The sequence below is a fragment of the Poromitra crassiceps genome, assembly GCF_964638095.1.
Source record: "Poromitra crassiceps genome assembly, chromosome: 1".
NCBI classification, from domain to species: domain Eukaryota; kingdom Metazoa; phylum Chordata; class Actinopteri; order Beryciformes; family Melamphaidae; genus Poromitra; species Poromitra crassiceps.
In genome coordinates this window covers 48,770,321-48,785,896 of record NC_139623.1, presented here as the reverse complement: position 1 = coordinate 48,785,896, position 15,576 = coordinate 48,770,321, and the positions used below count along the sequence as shown (strand labels likewise).

The 15,576-nt window shown below is 39.9% G+C and overlaps 1 protein-coding gene and 1 pseudogene across 2 annotated transcripts in view; one reads left to right on the top strand and one right to left on the bottom strand.

Annotated features, from left to right (window-relative positions):
* Nucleotides 1-3,518: 3,518 nt before the first annotated feature.
* On the bottom strand, nucleotides 3,519-6,863 carry LOC310785686 (TLC domain-containing protein 5 pseudogene; annotated as a pseudogene). Its single transcript has 2 exons — nucleotides 6,674-6,863; nucleotides 3,519-4,057 (listed from the first exon to the last, which is right to left on the bottom strand). The product of its transcript is annotated as a TLC domain-containing protein 5 pseudogene (transcript).
* Nucleotides 6,864-12,666: 5,803 nt separating this feature from the next.
* emsy (EMSY transcriptional repressor, BRCA2 interacting) overlaps nucleotides 12,667-15,576 on the top strand; it is a 51,051-nt gene continuing 48,141 nt past the window's right edge. Inside the window, exons 1-2 of the mRNA XM_083645579.1 lie at nucleotides 12,667-12,798; nucleotides 15,091-15,199. Coding sequence (XP_083501705.1) covers nucleotides 12,796-12,798; nucleotides 15,091-15,199 — 112 coding nt within the window. The 5' untranslated portion in view covers nucleotides 12,667-12,795. The remainder of the gene's footprint in view (nucleotides 12,799-15,090; nucleotides 15,200-15,576) is intronic.

Here is a 15,576-nt window from a genome sequence, read left to right as displayed (position 1 = left end):
CCAGTGGACCTAGTCACAGCGCCGGGTTACCCGGCAACCCCCCTCCACCTGAAAGCGTAGGAGCGACAAGTGGGAACGGTGCGAATGGTCAGCTCATTCATAAAAAAAAATACAGGGGAAATCACCTCATGCAGCAAGTAAGGCGAAAGTAAAAAAAGTCGGCCAGGAGGAATGCTCCGTGCCTAGTAAGTAGGTTAGGCTTTATGCTCAAACAATGTTGACAAGTAGGTAAAATTAACGGATATAATAATAAGCTTCAGAGGACTATAGCTGTCTGTGGCGACTGCGAGTTGGTCTGAGGATATTCCCTCTGGAAACCAGCTCCAGAACTGCAATCTGTCTAGCTAGCCAGTTGTGCATTCCCTTACAAAAACTACTAACGTTATAGTAGTCATGTGCATTTATAGCCTATACTATTCCCCCGACGAACGTTATGCAGACTGCAGCTGTTTGATATGCGGGCATCGTCTTTCAGAATGGACGGTAATTAGGCTACTTCATGGGAATAATTTGCTTTACAAAAAACTGGAACCAAAAGATAAGAATTAGCCTTGTACCTAATAGGCTACATGATGGTGCATCTGTGATCCATAAAGTCGATCAGATGAATGTACAAGGAATCTCCTGCGCTTCAACCCCTCCACAGAGGGAGGTCAGTGCTCTCAGAACAGGACAAAACAATGTAAACAGGTCAATGGGCCACTTCCAAAAGGACTAACCCAATGAGTGAGCTGGAGCACACGAAGTCACTTAAATAAATTTAATAAAGGTACAAAACTGACGTTTCGACGCGCACTGCGCCTTCTTCAGAGTCAAAACCAGAGAGTTGCCCTGTATTGTGCACTGCACTGCACAATAGGGCACACTCCCAAAGTTTGAAGTCGATCCGACCAACGGTTCTCGATGGCATGCAGCAGATGATGCTCATCCATAAGCAGTGGTGGAAATGGCCAGGTTTTACTCTGGCAACCTACTTACGCAGGATTCCCGGAAGTGGTGATGCCCTAGAGCAGAGGTTCTCAAATGTTTTTCAGCCAAGGACCCCTTATAAGATAACCCCATTCAATCTCAAGGACTCGATGTTGACTTAGTTAACGACCCTGTTTACTCAACGACTGTACTCACAGCAGTGTTGACACTTAGCCCAGATCAGCCAGGGCTTGAAGGGGCACACGCTTGATTGAACACAAATGTAATGTGTTTCGCATCCGAATCGCACGAAAATAGGGCACCGCACTCCGTCGGGTCGCCATCAGCGCACCCCCCGAGTTTCAAGTCGATCCGGCCAACGGTTCTGGAGACAGGACAGACAGAGCGACGATATCGTCATTATAGTATAGATAGATTATTATTATTATTATTATTATTATTATTATTATTATTATTATTATTATTATTATTATTATTATTATTATTATTATTATTATTATTATTATTATTATTATTATTACCAGATCCTGAGAAGAAGACAGTCAGGTCGGAGGAGTGTGGAGTTTACTGACATCACATTGCATAATTCCTGTGTGGTGAAGTTCTCTTCAAGTTTGGAAAACTCCAAACAGTTATCCTCTGCTGCCACATGGGGCCACCAAAGGGCAGGGTTGCCCTGTGTGTCCTTTAAATGTAAGACGATATGCAGTGTGAGCCTTTCAAACCTTAATCATAGACATTCTCATGTTTCTACAGGACCTTCTTTCCCCTTCTTATCTGTATTTAGATGTAGCTCCTGGCCTCAGTGAGCCTAATTATGCAGTCCAATAGGGCAGTGAGTCTGATGGTAATATTCATATCAACCAAAAAGATAGGTGATTTACTTGTACTGTCATGTATCACCCCCATGATGAGTGGTCACTTGGTTGGCACCATATGATGCAGTGTATCCTAAAATAAAAGGACCCCAACCTAGAGGCATTTTCTCCTCAACACTTTGCCTCTGAAGTCTCTGGGTCAATGAGGCGCCACGTTATTTGTGCGTTGTGTTCATAAATGCTATTTATGCGATTCATATGATTCATATTTATGTTTCTTTTTAAGCCTATAGAATTTCTCCTGAAAAGCAAGTGTTTCTCTTAAAGTGAACATGACTTGATTAAAATATTCTCCCCTGCACCTCCCCAACTCTATAATAATGCACGGCCCTCATCAGGGTGTGATGGTACATCTTCAGTCATTTAACTGAATGAGAATGTTGCGATTAGCATTTGGTAGATTAAGCTAAAGTTGGCTGTAACAAACGGCTTAAAGCCTATAGCAAGTTCAAGTTTATTTATATAGCCCTAATTCACATGCATGTCTTAGAGGACTTAAGAGGAGTGCGTCTAGATCGAACTAAACACAATCAATAAACAAAATTGAACAAACGTGTATAAGAAAAATCTAACAATGTAGGCAAGAGCAAACTTTAGCAAGACAAACAACGCTGTTGCTATTCTAACATCTGGCACCTGCAGCTTTGACCCTAAGTGCACACAAGGAAAAGCTCCCAATCAAAACTTTAGCAGGAAAACATGGAAGAAACCTTGAAGGGGCCGCAGGCAGATAGGGATCCCTAGCCCCGAGAGAGAGAGAGAGAGAGAGAGAGAGAGAGAGAGAGAGAAAGAGAGAGAGAGAGAGAGAGAGAAATCACACATTTTCCACCCTCCTACATCAGGCAACCTACCCTTTTAAAGTCATGTTATTTAGACTGACAGACCGAAACGTCGAGCATCTATGACTTATTCAAACCAAGTCTGGTCATGTAATTAGGCTGCAAGTCCTTCCGTTACATAAACAAACAGGTCAGGATTGGCTGAACTCCGCTTGCTGGGTCTTGGCCATTTTTGTCTGTGTGGTGAAGTCCAATCTAACTCTGAAAACCAGGAGTTCAGTTTATGAAGCACTCTTGGCAAATAAGAGCAAATCAGTCAGACACATGTCAAATGTTTCCTTTCCTTCTAGTATAGATGCAAAGCATTTGAGGTGTCCTTTTAAGCGTTATAATGCAAAAGTTAAAGGCTCTATGTGTAGCATTTTTAAATATCAATATATAGTCAAATTAATTGTGCTATACCTTTGTATAATTAGTGTAAACAAATGAGTCCACGGTGGAGAAGACTGGTAGTCTCGTTCTCAGGCCAGTGGTATTGTTAGTGCTAGTAGTGTGTTCCTTAAAAGTAAGACTACATTTCCCATAAACCCCTATTGTTTTATGTCGCAAAGAGCATGATTGGTCAATGGTCACTGTATTGAAGAGGATCAACGTATTGTTGGCCTTTCACTCCTTCCACCATATTTGCCAGAATATGAAAGCATTAGCTCTGTGTACTCTGGAAGAACAGCGCCCTCTTCCTGTCTTGTACCATAAAGCAGTAACCCTCCTTGTACCTGCAAAGCAACACAGCAGTCTTAACGTAGCCTGGGTAAACCCAGCCTCCACGTGACCTCTATCTATGCGCTCTCAGTCACTGAGAGCGCATAGATAGAGGTCACGTGGAGGCTGGGTTTACCCAGGCTATAGTCTTAACGATGTCTGAATTCCTTCAATCATCCTTATCTGAATGTCCATCCAGTTGTACTTCTCCCAGCTTGTGATTCTCTAGCCACTTTTTATACTTGGCCCGACTTTTCTTGTAGCCAAACCTAGCTATGTCCACCATGAAGACCCAGGCCAGCGCGTACATCACCACGCCGCCGGCCTTGATGACCAGCGAGGGCCTGGGAGAGGTGAGCTCGCAGTAAAACATGACGGTGCCCACGCCACAGCGCACGGTGGCAAACAGCACGATGAAGAGCAGGTCCACGGCATCGCCCAGCAGGCTGTCGTAGCGGCCGAGCTGCCGGAGGAACCAGCGGGTCTGCAGCAGCGGGTTGGTGAGTTCGCTGCCGAAGATCACGCCGCAGGTCTCGCAGCCCGACTCGCCCATGAGCAGCGCAAACAGGATGCTGGCTATGCTGCCCGCGTGGTGGGCCATCATGACAGGGCCCTCGGAGCGGTGGCACACACACCAGCCTAAATCAAAGAAGAAGTAGCCCAGGCAGACGGCCATGGCGAAGGTCTGGAGCTCGGTGTTCTCCGTACCTGGGCAACAGATGTCGGACAGGGTGGATTGAAACAGCAGCATGAGACAACGGAGTTGTAATTAAAGGTGCTACGTGTAGCATTTTGTTTCTGAAAATGAAGACCCCCATGGTCACTGTTTTGAAGAGCAACAAGAAAGATAAGAGATTCTATTCAGATGAAGTAAGCTAACAATACGCTAATATTGTTTTGTGCTGTAAAGCAATATGCCTTACTTACACCGTAAAGCAATCCAGCAGTTTTCCCAACTAATTCCGACCGACACAATATAATGCAGTGGCAGTAGAGCCAGTAGAGTAGAGGCTGCCAGTCCTCCCAGCGATGATCTTGCTTGTTTTCAGTAATTATAGATTACTTATGTCTCAAAATTACTCTAATGATGTATTGTTGTTAAAATGCTACACATAACATCTTTAGTGTATGTCAATGAAGAATGTTCAGTTAAAGTCTCATTCTCAGACTACTATAATCATGAGCGGATTTGGACTTTTATACTGGGGGTGGGGGGGAGGCACCAGACAGGGCTGTAAGTGGGGGGATTTTGCCACCGGCAAAGATTTTTGCAATTTTTTTGCTGTTTGAAACCAGATTTAGAGGAATTATTATTGTACAATAATGACAACAATTACAGTAGTCTCTGAATAATAACACAATAATAATAATAATAATACTAGGCGGCTGCTACTACTACTGCTACTAATAATAATACTAATAATAATAAAATCATTATTTGTTATTGTTGTTTTATTATTATTGTTCGTATTATTAATCAGAGGGTAATTATTGTTCAATACGTATAATAATGGAAATAATTATTAGCAATGTTAGAATATGAGTAGAATTACAGAACAGTAATACTCATTATTGTATGTTTTGTAACGTAATGATGTACACTACATTTATGTTAAGGTAATGTACATTTATATTATATAGCGCTTCACTGTTCACTGTTGCTTTTGACTGTGCTCAAACACACTTTACAACTACAGGATAAAACAACTTTAATAAAGAGAAAATATTAAAATAGATGAGAGAGAGAGAGAAAAAGATTATAGGTCAAAAGCCACAGTGAAAAGGTGGGTGTTGAAGGCTTTTTTTTGGAAAGATGACTATGAGTATGAAAGACAATGAGTTTTGGCCTGTCAGATGTAACTGGGGAGGGAATTCCAGAGGGAGGGGAGCAAGGGCAGCAAGGCCCTGTCAGAGACCCCCCATCAGAGCTTTAGCAAAGAGATATCTGTGATGCTTGTCAAAGTGGATATACATTTTATGATCATATTCAGCCAGACAGTGACATGGAGATTTACAATGGTGAGCATTTTTTTTAACCACTGGTGGGGCCCTCCCCTGCCCCCCCCCCCCACTAAATCTGCCCATGACTATAATAGGCACTGCTACATGTGCACTAACATTCGGCTCTCCGTAAAATGATTACGGCATAATCAGCAGCAAATAAAAAGGAGGATAATCTGTGTAAGGCAAAAACCCACCAATGCAAACAAAAACCACGTATATTTTCTGCTTTCCCCATTAAAATACCATATTCATGTACACATCATTTTGATATGACTCCCTATGATACTGTTTACATCATTAGGAATTATGTCAGTCAAAAGGTGGGTTTAGGTGGGTTTACCCTCCACACCGTGTAAACCAATAATTCCTTTAAATAACATTTACATGAATGCACCATTTAATTCAACATCCCCTTAAAATGAGTTAAAGGAACACTCCGCCCATTTTCAACCAGCTTTGTATCATTAGAACATCAGTAGTATATCAGAAAACTGTAAACGGTTTTGAAGTCTGTCATTTAATTTGACAGTTATTGAGTGTTAAAGTGTGGACCAGTGACATCACTGGTCCACACTAACTCAAATTAATAACTCATTAACTCAAATCAACTCTCAAACTGTAAACGGTTTTGCAGTCATTCATCTAGTTTGACAGTATTGAGAGTTGATTTGAGTTAATGAGTTATTAATTTGAGTTAGTGTGGACCAGTGATGTCACTGGTCCACACTTTAACACTCAATAACTGTCAAATTAAATGACAGACTTCAAAACCGTTTACAGTTTTCTGATATACTACTGATGTTCTAATGATACAAAGCTGGTTGAAAATGGGCGGAGTGTTCCTTTAAGGGAGGTATGAATGGTAGAGACCTTTTCAAAATCACTTTCATATTTTGACTGCTTACTTTCTAATTGAATGTCAAATCAAGGGAGACAGTAACTGTCCATTAATCACTAATTAATAATCCTGTAAACCTGCACAAAAGGCATACAAAATCCTCTCATTTCCAGTGTCTCTATGAGTGACTGGTTTTCTCTCCAGTTGACCTGACAAACTTCATCTGTGTTTCAACTGGCATGAGGGTGAGTAGATGATGACAGAATTTTCATTTTTGGTTGAACTATTCCTTTAAAGCAACGTTATTTTAATGGATAATTAATGTTTATGTAATGAAAAATTAAGAGGTGTGGTTTCATAATGGTATCCCCAGGAATAACGACCAGGCCTCCCAACCTGCTTTCATGTGCATATATAGTTTACCAGTTCATGCTTAATGTATACTCGTCTCATGTACTACCACAGTACCATCTTTTACTGACCTGCATGTGTCAAAGGCCAGGGTCCATCTATGAAGACCACATATGCCGTCAGCAATACTATGGCCACCCCGTGGGACAGCGTCACCAGTCGACAGCTCCACTCCGGCCCCCGCTGGGCGAAGGCACAGCAGAATGATGTGTAGAGACAGAACCAGCCAATCAGGCTGCAGATCACCTCTAAAATCAGCATGGCTGCCTGTATGGGAGAGTTGAACATTGGTTTCAGCATCAAGTGTGTTTGACAAAGACGTAGTAAATGTGCTTGCAGCTCATCCTGTTACTTTTGGCTTAATGTGCTCATAGACATCTGATTCAGAGATATTCCAAAATCGACAAAGAGCAAATCTTGCAAGAGCAGACAATAGGAGCCATTCTGAATTCATTTTCATTATCCAAACAAGTTTAACGACTAAAATAATGTCTTACACCATGACAGGAGACAGACCTACCATGTGGGCAAGACAGGAACATGGCCAAACTCAGCAGCAGCTTACCTGATGTGTTCCTCCTCAGTTGTCATCGAATCTGGCACGCCCCCGGGAAACAACTCCAGCAAACATACGTGGCCTCGGCCTCCATCGCTGTCGCTCTGACCTAAGTGACCTTTCCATAAAAGTAATGAAAAATCAGCCAGAGCGCCCTACGCTCAGCACGTTCTTCACTGCAGACATCTTCACTGTGTCAGTGCTATAGATAATTAGTAGTAGATCCTATATCCCTTCCCCCTGGATCTCAGACTTGATCCTCTTAAAGGATTACAGTCAGTCCCTACACTTCTCTACAGATACCTGGCAGTGGACATGGACAGCAGCTGCAGCTCCACCAGGAAGGAAGATTTAGTGCTGCATTTGGAAATACACACACGCCGTAATTTACTCTGTAAACATTTACCCATTTGGGGATCCATTTGTACGTGTGAAACAGGTTTTGCACATTTGTGGATTGCTTCCTGTTAGTGTGTGGGGAAACGTGATCTTTGTGATTTACCTACCGTAGTTCCCTCCTATTTGTTCGTGGATTTTTGTCCAATTCAATGCACTTTTTTTTGTCCAATTCAATGCACAACTTTGTTAAATGTTTACAGAGTTCAGTTATGCATATTTGCGAATCACTCCATATATTTGTGGATGACTTTACACAACACAAATAAAACAATACATGTTTGTGGATAGTGAAATATTTGTGGATCGCGGTTATTTGGAAATTGTGTTTTTTAGTCGAACATAGAGAATGAAGCGGAATGGTGAAGGAGGATGTACAAGATATAGGCTATCTAAGTCAACAATACTGATATCTGTGGTAGCTCTGTAACAGTCACATGATGTGATATACTGAACAGTCAACAATACTGATATCGAATAATGAATATGAATGAATGAATAATTATTTTATTTGCGTGTCACGCCACATTGTGGCCCATCCCACATGGGATTATATGACACAGTTACACAAAATATATACATTTTCTTTTTCTTATTTTATCTATACATTTCATTCCTCCTCATCACTAAGAAAGTGGCAAATGCAAAGGTTTCATATTGGAAGAGCCGTATGAATTTTTCAGAGTCTTCCAACCACACAAATTCATTTTCTTTGTCTACCTTATTAAAAAAAACTCTGCCTGATAGTATTATAGAAGGGACAATAGAATACAAAGTCCGTTTTCAACTTCCTTAAGTTCACACACAGTCTATCCTCCTCAGCAGTGCCCACAAATCGGCCTGTCTCAATATGAAGGCCAAGTATGCCAGCTCTGATTTGAGCACATAGAGACCGCTTTTTCTTAGACAGATTATACAAAACATAATTCTCTGTGCCGTACACATGCTTTATTTCACAGAAGGTTGCGAAGTTTTGGTTTGATGTTTACTTCACCTGATGCCCATTTATCCTTTACTTTCTGAAAAATAATGTCTTTCACTACACTAATAACTATGAGTTGTTTTCTGTGAAAAACATCTTCCAACCCAGCTCAGAAGGACATCATGCATGTCCCTAGCCCATGCTCCGTTTACCATCATATCCCACTCAAAGACCTTTCTAGAGATTCTGTTGGTATTCAGTCCCAGTATCCTATTCCAAAGTCGCATCATACACTTACTCCAACGTACCTCATTAGGCTCCCACCCTGTGATAGCTCTGTAACAGTCACAAGATGTGATATACTGAACAGTCAACAATACTGATATCTGTAGTAGCTCTGTAACAGTCACAAGATGTGATATACTGAACAGTCAACAATACTGATATCTGTGGCAGCTCTGTAACAGTCACATGATGTGATATACTGAACAGTCAACAATACTGATATCTGTGGTAGCTCTGTAACAGTCACATGATGTGATATACTGAACAGTCAACAATACTGATATCTGTAGTAGCTCTGTAACAGTCACATGATGTGATATACTGAACAGTCAACAATACTGATATCTGTAGTAGCTCTGTAACAGTCACATGATGTGATATACTGAACAGTCAACAATACTGATATCTGTGGCAGCTCTGTAACAGTCACATGATGTGATATACTGAACAGGGCAGAAATGCCAAGCAGATGCTTTGCAGAGCAGACCTTGGAAGAGCCTTGCATGCAGTCTTTGGTCAATCCTAGACTGCGTAGGTGTAACGGCGTTGTGTTGATGGTAGTTGCAGTAACCCATGTTAAGGGTGGATTCAAACTGGCGACCTTCGGCTTGCAAGGCGGACCGCTAACCACTGCACCAAGAGAGCTAGCTCCCTTGGCGGAGCTGTTTAACAGGCCTGTATACGTCGCGGGGGTGTGTGTTTAACCAACCTACTCGCTACCACTCGGGACTCACGTCACTCGGTTACATAGGCATACAGCCTGATACCTATTTACATTTTCAAGCAAATTTGCATGGCAATTTGCATATGGTCATGAGATTGAATTGAGTCCTCTTTTGCTTAAATTTGATCTAATAGTTAATTCCAAAAAGCAATGATTAAGAAGGTTTTGTTCTCTTTGTTCTTTTGTAAATACAAATGGAAATTTAATTTTAATTTTCAACTTATTAGAACAACCAGGAAAAGTTTTTGTGTTTCAGTCAGCGGGGTGAGACTATGGAACAGGTGCACTGTGGAATTAAAACAATGTCCAAACATAAAACAGTTTAAAAGTAGGTATAAAGACACAATCTTCACAAGTTATAGGGATGAGGGAGGTGTTGGGTATCACTAGGTGTTATAAGGGTACTGGTTATTTTATTTTTATTTTTTGGGGGTTATTTTCTTGTTGCTTTTCCATGTGTGTGAGTGTGTAAAGATGCGTATATAATGAGTATTGTAGTCATATATTTAGATAAATATATGAATGTGTGTGTATATTAATATGTATGTATGTATACATGTTATTGTATGATGTGTATATATTATATTTATATTTTCATATTATTATATAATCTGAAACAGAATTACTAGTAAATATTACACAGTAGTATATAGACAGGGTTAGACCAGGAAGCTTGTTATTATTTATTATTTATGGAGAAGGGGTGGGAGTTAATAAGTTTTACTTCTTCCCACTCCTTTTCGAATATGTATATATTCTATTTTTCTTTGTTTCTGAAATGGCTTTTATTTATTATTTTGCTTTCATATTCGAAATAAACACTTCAATCAATCAATCAATAAATGAGTCTGACATACATGAAACTGCAGTTTGAGGTTAGTAATGCATGGAGCTTTGAGGCAGGTGAGTGACAGACCTGCAGTATTAACCCACTGCCAGACTAGCTATAATCTGACACAAGAACGGTTTATTGCTCAGATATGCTGCGTTAAAAGAAATAACTTGATATATCACATACATTCCAATGGGTTATTTACTGTTAGATTTTTTGTTACTCTGGAGGCTGAGCAAATACTTTGTGGTATATGAGCAGAACATAGTAACTGCAGATTAAAAAAAAACGAATTATCCTATAATAAGAATACAAAGTGTGTGTGTGTGTGTGTGTGTGTGTGTGTGTGTGTGTGTGTGTGTGTGTGTGTGTGTGTGTGTGTGTGTGTGTGTGTTTCCTGTTTTATGTGTAGTTCCTAATACAGTATGGGTCCTTTGTCCTATAGGACGAATCAGCGTGACGTCACTGCCACCCAAAAATGTGTAACCCTGGGGCAGTTAACTAGTATGAGTTGTGCCAAACAAACGTTAATATCTCAAAAAGTATACATCACATCACTTATATTTTGACATTCTGAGTGAGAGCAGAATTAGCTGAAGAGTTTGATGTATAAATATGCATGTTGTGTTAAAGTTGTGTGAACTGTCACAGTTTTTAAATTGTAAACACGGTCAGCCGGCTAGAGTCAGACGCTCAAACTCAGGCTCCATAGGGTTCCATTGCCATTGCCACCCAGTGACGCGGTTTGTTTACCAAAATGCTGCTCGGCTGATCCCTCGTATATTAAATATGTTGATGGTGCTGCACACGCATGTTTTTTTTTTTTTTACAACTTACAGTGACAGTAACTCAGACATTTTTGTTTACAAAAATTTACAATAACCAACTCCAACCATGGCCATGACATATATCTTACTATACATTCTTATAGAAAATAATAACAAAACAAAAAAAAGACGTCTTACGTATATGATCTTATGACAAGACCTATGAAGACAAACAAGACAGACAAAAAGAAAAGAGACAATGTATTGAACAACCAATATACTATTATAAAAGGGGACATAAAAACTAACCCAGTAGAGAAATACTGTAGATGGGAGACCCATAACAAATTACCTATATAAAATAAGGAGTTGAGCAAGGTTTAATGTAAATTATAATCGGATATAAGTGCACAAAGTTTCCTGGCCTGGGCGCCTTAGATTTTTTTAATGCATTTGTATAATAGCATAAGTTCATTTTTTAGAGCATTCCACACTGGCTGGATGACAAAATGACATTTAGATGCATAATTGACCATATTTGTTTTTCCATCCAGTCTCCCATAAATATAGATTTTCTTTTAGTCAATATTACTCTATTATTCCACAACGGGACATTGTGAGGACTGAAGTTATGTTTATACATCATTTTCCAGTGTAAAAGTACTTGTTGGTGGAAGGCAGATAGTTTGACAGACAGTTTAGATATTTCAAAATCACATTTTAACAAAAACTCTATGCCTCCCAATTCCTTGAATACCAGAGAAGGAATTAAAAACCACACCTCTTTACATTCCTTAAAAAGGATTGAAGCCATTTAATTTTCAAAACACGATTCATAATTTCAAAATCTATTGCTTTAATCCCACCTTCTTCATAAATCCTCTTTTCTGATGTAATGATGCCTATTTTTCCAAATGAAGTTGAAATTTAGTTTGTTAATTTATAATAATCTTAGGAGATATTGGTAAAGTGTATGCAGGGTAAATCAGTCTAGTCTCCATTTTGGTTATTAGTGTTCTTCCAATCAGTGTCATATCTCTTTGTAACCATTTTTTTCTTCTTGCATCTATCTATCAACAGTATTTTGAATATTCTTCTTCTCACTGGTGTCTGGGCATTTATATTCCTAGGTATCGAGTCTCATTTTTGACAGGTATAGCCTATTATATAGTGAAGAGTAGGGACAATTGTGAATACTCATAAGTTCACATTTATCAAGGTTCAAATGCAAACCAGATGCTTGAGAGAATACGTCTACTTGTAAGGCCAGAGGAATTTGTTCTTTGTTCTTTAGAAAAAGTGTTGTGTCATCAGCTAGCTGACTTATTAACTGTTTTCCATTTATGTTTAAGCCTTCAATATTAGATTTTTTGACGAGAATGGACAATAATTCAGTCACAGTAAACCACCGATTGATGTGCTGGCTATTCCCCTACGACCCCGGTACAGTGGGTGGCGGTATATACCGTTTTGCTGGTTTGCATTCTGCAAAAAATGACATCAAGAAGAAGAACCCGAACCCTACACAGAGGAAGAAGAAGATCATAATATAAACACCAATATGTCTGACTATAACTCTAATTTGGCAGAATAGCTGTCGTTTTGGACGCCGCGGTTTTTTTTAGAGTAACTGCATGACGTGATACATGTTTGTTATATTTGTTAGGATCTTGGAATTGTTACCCAGGCCTTGAAGCTGTCCTGCTAACGGATGGTAAGACATTTGATTTGGCTCAACCAGCTAGCTAACTAGCATACAACACAAGACAAGCCATTGAAAGGGTCAGCGTCACCGAAATGCGATATAGCTCTTTCGGGCGCTAACCACGCAAAAAAAGCCTTCATAGCCTATAACGTTGGCCTCAACATCGTATATGAATGCATTGTAATATTACTGCGATCGTGCAATGTATTGTGTTACAATGTAATGGATTGTGGGATAATCCTGAAATATACCGTTCTCCGCTGTGTGGAGAGAACGGTGTTAACGCCAGATAGCATTCGGCAGTTTATGCCCCCTCTTGCTTAAAGTGTAACTTACCCCCAAAACACTTTTTCCAGCTTTTAACCAATATATAGGCTATGGCTTTTGGGGTGGTATGTGAACGATTCTTGTCAAAATCTCCACATTTGAGACCAATCTGTTACAATTTTACAAACTCCTATCATTTCAGCAGCATAAGTGCCCTATATGTGTTCTTCTTTTTGTGCCCTCAAATGAATGGCCGATTTGGTACATTGTTACTTTCGCGTGCCCTTTCCCACTCATGTGGAAAAAAAAATGTTTTCATGTGATTATTACTGTAGTTCACATGGTGCGAGCCCTTTAAAAGCAATGCATCACGTGTAATCGCCTACCAATGGTAAAAATTGTGATTTTTATAGAAATGCGTGCTACTCGCTGGATTATGTGTATGACGAATGGACGAGTGGCTCCTAATGCCTGGTAAAATATCATAGGTCTCATGTTCTACTCAAGGCATGTAACACCTGTCCCCATAAAAAAGGCATCATTGATTGCCAGACTTTTCAATGGCGTTAATAGCGTGATGATGACCTCTTCCATAAAAGGGAGAACGAATAGACCAAATCACCGTGACGTCACCATGTAAACAAATTTACTTCCGGGTACCACTTGGGGAAGGCGGCAGGTTTAAATGTGCGTGTTGTCAAATAAATGCTGTCAAACCCTCTCGTTGTTTTCGGCCGACTACTTTCAATTTAAATGGTTAAACGGTTGGTAAACATGCTTGTCCGACGTATCTAGCCTTTCTTCTGTGTTTGTTTTATGTAGTGTTAGCTAGCTAATAATGTTTGTTTGTCTGTCAAACTCGCTGTTTTTTTGCAGACTTGTAACCTCGCGTCACCAGGCTCTTCTCGGCGAGAGCAGACTCGTTAACGTTACAGACAGAGCTACCGACGCCACGTTAATTTAATTTAAGCGTCAAGTCTACTCTGGTCTGGTCCAACAGGTAAATAAGCTAGTCTGGTCTCCACTAACGTTAGTGAAAGTGTTGTTATGAATGATATTAAACAACAACACAACACGGACGAACCATTTTTGTCTTCTTTGTCTGTTTTTGTCTTCAACACGTCAGTTTGTGCCGTTCACCGCCATTATAATGTGTGGACCCAGGGGTACCCGGAAGTAAATGTAAACATCCCGCTGATTTGGTCTATAGTCTCGGCGGAGCTAGGAGAAGGAGACCAGGGCAGAATTACAATTGAAAACTGTCAAAGCTCACAAATGCAACTGTCCTCGAAAATAACACTGTGGTTGTTCTGGTGAAACTTCCCTGTTTTAATTGTTTACTTGGGAAGATGCTATAGCTCCGTCCAGTGTATCTCTCGTGAGCTCCAAATTCTGAAGTCTTAGACTTGTCAGTGCATTCAAGAGCTTTTGTTCAGAAATAATAACAACAGCCACTGTAAACAGTTGTTTTTGGTAGGTAGCTGTAATTTTATTTAAGAAGTGGAGCAGAAATCCACACATCTACTCTTGTAATGATGTTTTTAACTCAACACCAAGATGAGAGATTTGAAGGATGCACAAAAAATGCTTGACAATGAAAAGTTAATAAATCAGTGACATTAGAAACAACCATGTTAAATATTTATGGAAGTATATAATGTTATAACAAACTAACAAAATGCATCCCTTTCAATGTCAACTTCTTTGTCTCGTTTGTAATGTGTGCTCTGCTGCTAATAATTCAGATATTTCCAGCAGCACTTGACAGCACCATTATGTGCAGTGTTATACTCATTAGCAATAGCAACATAATACTCTCCACAGTTCTTCCATGAGAAAAGGTTGATTTCTTTATGGAGATACAATATTGATACTTGTAGTATGTTGAATTTAAACATGTTAGGAATTCCACTTCAGGAGATTACATTTAGTGTACATGTTATATGTTATTATCTTGCCTATTACAGTCAATGATATAATGGTAATAGTAATATACAGCATAATAGTAATCTTCTTTTATGTTTCTTCATGTAGCCCATGATTCAGCTGGAGAAACCACTGCTGACTGGGACCATGCCTGTGGTATGGCCCACCATCCTTGACCTAGGCAGGGATGAGTGCAAAAGAATCCTCCGTAAACTGGGTAAGATCAAGCAGTAACAGTGACATGGAACAATAGCCTACACAATGTGGAGGATATAGAAGAAACGACCCCCCCCCCCCCAAAAAAGAAGAAGTAATTAAGCACAAAGTTGCCATCCTATATCGGGCCGATATTGGCCTAATTTGGCCTGTCAGAGATATCGGTATCGATGTGAGATGCACTTTTTTTTTACATAATATATAGTGCCGAAAATATGCTTGGTGCTCTGATTCCATTGTTTTACCACATTCTCAGCACTGCAGCATAGCCAACTCTGTTTGAATTTCTAATAAGATTGAGAAGATGTTTGATACATTTTCACCATCCAGGAGAAATATCTTTCTCTGAGCGACAGAGAGCCGGCATGTCTCTGCCTG